Below are 4,136 nucleotides of genomic sequence, written 5' to 3' on the forward strand. Positions count from 1 at the left end.
AAATAAACATTTGAAATATATGAGTTTGTATGTAATGTATGAATATAATATACAAGTTTCACTTTTTAAATGGAATTACTGAAATCAATCTACTTTTTCATGATATTCTAATTTTATGACCAGCACCAGTACTGATGGTGGCAAGCTACATTGTGGCCACAGCTGCCCTGGAGTAGACTAACAGACTGATCTAGTGGTTCATACGATACTTTGCTAACAGTCAGGCATACACACATGCGCATCATTGCTTCGCTTTTTACTTTTAATGGCTGGGAAGAAAAAAGGTTGCACCCATTCTCTCCTAATTCATGGACATGCCTGAATGATGCCCCAGTATGTAAAAAAAAATGTTTTTGAGCAGATCATGTTTTTTCTTTCTTTAACCCAGACTGTCAGTAATGCTCAGAACCGTGGGCAACAGCTGGCCCCTCACACATCGCGGCCGTCGGCTGAGAGGCGGGAGTTCTGCCAGTGGCCCTGTAAGTGTGGAGCGAGACCTTACTGCGCCCCGGGTGTGAGCGCTGTCCTCGACGGCTGCGGCTGCTGCAAAACCTGTGCCAGACAGATTGGAGAGTTGTGCAATGAGAGGGACGTCTGTGACCCCCACAAGGGCATGTATTGTAACTTCTCCGCAGATAAGCCAAGATATGAGGTCGGAGTGTGCGCCTGTAAGTCTGATTTCCTATGTTTCTCCTAGAATGAGCCTAAGATCATCTTATGATGAAAAGGAACAAAGATGTGACCATTTTGGGCAAACCTTAAGTATAACTATATGCACAATCTTTGATGTTGTGAGATCTCACAAGATGTATTAGCGCTCAGACTATATCATGAAAATGACTCTCAGTTAATGTCGCACCAAATTTGACCTCAGTAATTTTAAAATTGGCTGAGTTATATAATTGGCTGTAGTCATTTTTGAGATTCCTTAGGTCATTGGCTGAGGTGGACATCATGAATTGGAAGGATTCTAAACGTTCCAGTTTAACACGTACACACAATAATTATTTTGTGAGAAGTTTTTTTAATCCGTGCAGTGGTTCATGAGATATTTTACTAATAGTGTTAACACTAAAGGTTCATGCCAAAGCCTTAATAGGATAATCGGTCAACTTTGAAGTTATGTTCTGTCTAATAGTTAGCAATAGTTAGTACCTTAGCAGTTGTGACATCAGTCATGGAGCTCAGAGTTTGGAGAAAGAGGCAAAAGTCTTCAGCCTGTCTAGGCTAATGGCTAACCAAATGAGGGCCTGATTAAAAAAAACAAAAAACATTTTTCAGGCTTATAAATCAACTTTTTCTAAAGAAAAACATTACATTAGCTAATATTAAATCTCTACACTTTTGCACGACTCCATTTTTTTAGTTTGGGTTCCTCAGCTGAACAAAGTCCTATTATGATGGTTTATATTGTCATCATCCAGGGCATGGCAAACCCAGTAAATAAATAAATAAATAAATTAAAAAAAAGCAACTTGACTTATGTTCTGTAGTTGAAGATGTTTCACTTCCCATCCGGGGAGGTTTCTCAATTTATGTTACCAAAGCATGAGCCAAGCAAACAAACACCCTAATGCCCTTCATGTGGGAGGAGAGTGCAGATAATCTGAAGTGAATTTTCATGCCTAAACTGAGCAGCTCATGCAGCTTAAACCTTGGAACTCTACACTCTCCAGTTTTGAACTGAGAAATCTTCTCAGATAAGAAGTGAAACATCTTCAACTACAGAACAGAAGTCCAGTTGCCTTGTTTTTAAATTTTTTTCAGAATGTCCGTGTTAGTACACAAATATATGCATACTTAGCAGAGATGAACTGTGTATATGCTGATTGTGCTAAGGCTGCTAAATCTATCATCCAATTCTGCCTAGTCAGTTCAAACGTTTACTGAACTCCCAACAGATCGATACATTCAGCAGCCTCAGCACCCTTGGCCTGTAACTATGTTTAGCACACAAACATTACAGTAGTAGCATGGACATTAAACAATTGAAAAAACACTAACAGACTAAATAAATGGTGTCATACAAAAAGGTAGAAGTTTAATATTAATTAATGTAGTTTTCTTTCATACCAGTATGTTGTTTTTCAGGAGGAGTTGTTTTATAAGCCTAAAAAATGATAAAAAACTGATTGTCCTAGCTTTGACAAAGACTTTAGCCTCTCTCTTCATCCTCTGTGCTCTTTGACTGATTCATGGCTGATTGTCAGGTTGGGTGGAGAGAGTGGAGAACCCAACACAGACTCGTTGTGGAGTCCAGAAAAAAGAATAATTTCTTTTAAAATAAAAAAACAAAAACAAAAAGCTGACTAGGCAGCAAAACCAAACAGAAACCAAAATCCAAAACGTAGCATGAATGACAAGGCAAGACATAGGAGGAACCTAGACAATCATGTAAGGGACAATGGATCAGCGAGAGTTGGGAGCATGAAATTGTCCAAAATGTCTTGGTATACTGAAGCATTAAGAGTTCCTTTTACTGGAACTAAGTGGCCGAGCCCAGCTCCAAAAAAATAACCCCACACCACAACCCCCCCTCCACCAAACGTTACACTTGGCACACTGCAGTCAGAAAAGTACCATTCTCCTGGCAACCACCAAACCCAGACTCGTCCATCTGATTGCCAGACAGAGAAATGTGATTCCTAACTCCAGAAAACACGTCTCCACTGCTCTAGAGTCCAGTAGCGGTGTGCTTTACCCCACTGTATCTGACGCTTTGCACTTGTTGATGGAAGGCTTGGCTGCAGCTGCTCGGCCATGGAAACCCATTCCATGAAGCTTTCTGCTCTGTTCTTGAGCTAATCTGGAGGCCACATGAAGTTTGGAGGTCTGTAGCTTTTGACTCTGCAGAACATTGGTGATCTCTGTGCAGTACGCGTCTCAGCATCCAATGAGCCCACTCTGTGATTTTACATGGCCTACTACTTCATGGCTGAGTTGCGGTCATTCCCAATCACTTCCACATTGTTATAATACCACCAAAAGTTGACTGTAGAATATTTAGTAGCGAGGAAATTTCTTGACAGGACTTACTTCACAGGTGGACTATCACAGTACCACACTGGAATTCACCGAGCTCCTGAGGGTGACACATTCTTTCATAAATGTCTGTAGAAGCAATCTGCACGCCTATGTTTGTGATTGTTTACAGCTGTAGCCATGGAGGTGATTGGAACAGCTGAGTTTAATTATTTAAAAATTATACACCTTTTACCAAATGTGAATACTTTTGCCAATATAGTGTATGTCTGTGTTAATGTATTTTTAGCTTTTGCGAAATATCTGATGAACTTATTGATTTAATTTACCGAAACTCACAGAAAGTAATCATTAAATGTACATCTACAGTTGACTAACTCTTAGAATCAACACCAATTGAAATGGTGACCAACTAACTTATTAACTAACTTACAACTAACTAAAGTGGCTAAGCAACATTAGCCAACACAAAAATGGCTATACCTCAGCCAATTCTACAGATACTGAACTAAATTTTGGTGTGTTTGTAGCTGGAATTAATCCTCAAACACACTTTAAGTATTAACAGGTGCGGTGAATTTTCTAAAAAATAATGACGGACTTTAATAATTAAACAAGAGAAGTGTCCTTTGTGGCATTTATTACAAAACTGTCATGCTGGAAGGCAACTTCTTGACCCACATGCAGAAACAGAACCAAGGATCAGTAAGAGATGTTTAATAGGGGTAAAAACAAAACAGTTCGACTCCAGCAGGGTTATTTGGGATCTGCTGCGGGACCAGCCGGTGTAGGTGGGGCCAGCGGAGGGTGTCGGAGGGCGGACAGCTGCGGTCCTCAGCTCACCAGGCAGGATTGAGGTGTTAAGTCTCAAGGAGGTTGTCTGGAAGCGGAAAAAACAGGTGTCACTTGGAAAATTCTCAAGGAAATCACAAAAGCTCTTAGTGGTGGCCTGCAGTACCATTACTGGTTAACAATCTGGCATCGATGTGCTGGCTGACTCCAGTCTTAAGCCTCCGTGGAAATTAAACAATCTCTGACAGGTGTGAGGATCCCAGCGTCCCTGGTCACGCCCATCAGCGATCATCCACCAGACGGCCCCTGGTGGAGGGAGCGAGAAAACAGCAGGAAAACACCTGGCACCCAGGATCATCACA

General features: G+C 41.0%; 1 protein-coding gene across 1 annotated transcript in view; it reads left to right on the forward strand.

The window, feature by feature from the left end:
* ccn6 (cellular communication network factor 6) overlaps positions 1 to 4,136 on the forward strand; it is an 18,881-nt gene that overhangs the window by 4,220 nt on the left and 10,525 nt on the right. Inside the window, 1 exon segment of the mRNA XM_037981711.1 lies at positions 389 to 668. Within this exon segment, the coding sequence (XP_037837639.1) occupies positions 389 to 668 (280 nt within the window).

Source organism: Kryptolebias marmoratus, linkage group LG19 (genome assembly GCF_001649575.2).
Source record: "Kryptolebias marmoratus isolate JLee-2015 linkage group LG19, ASM164957v2, whole genome shotgun sequence".
Classification (NCBI taxonomy): Eukaryota; Metazoa; Chordata; class Actinopteri; order Cyprinodontiformes; family Rivulidae; genus Kryptolebias; species Kryptolebias marmoratus.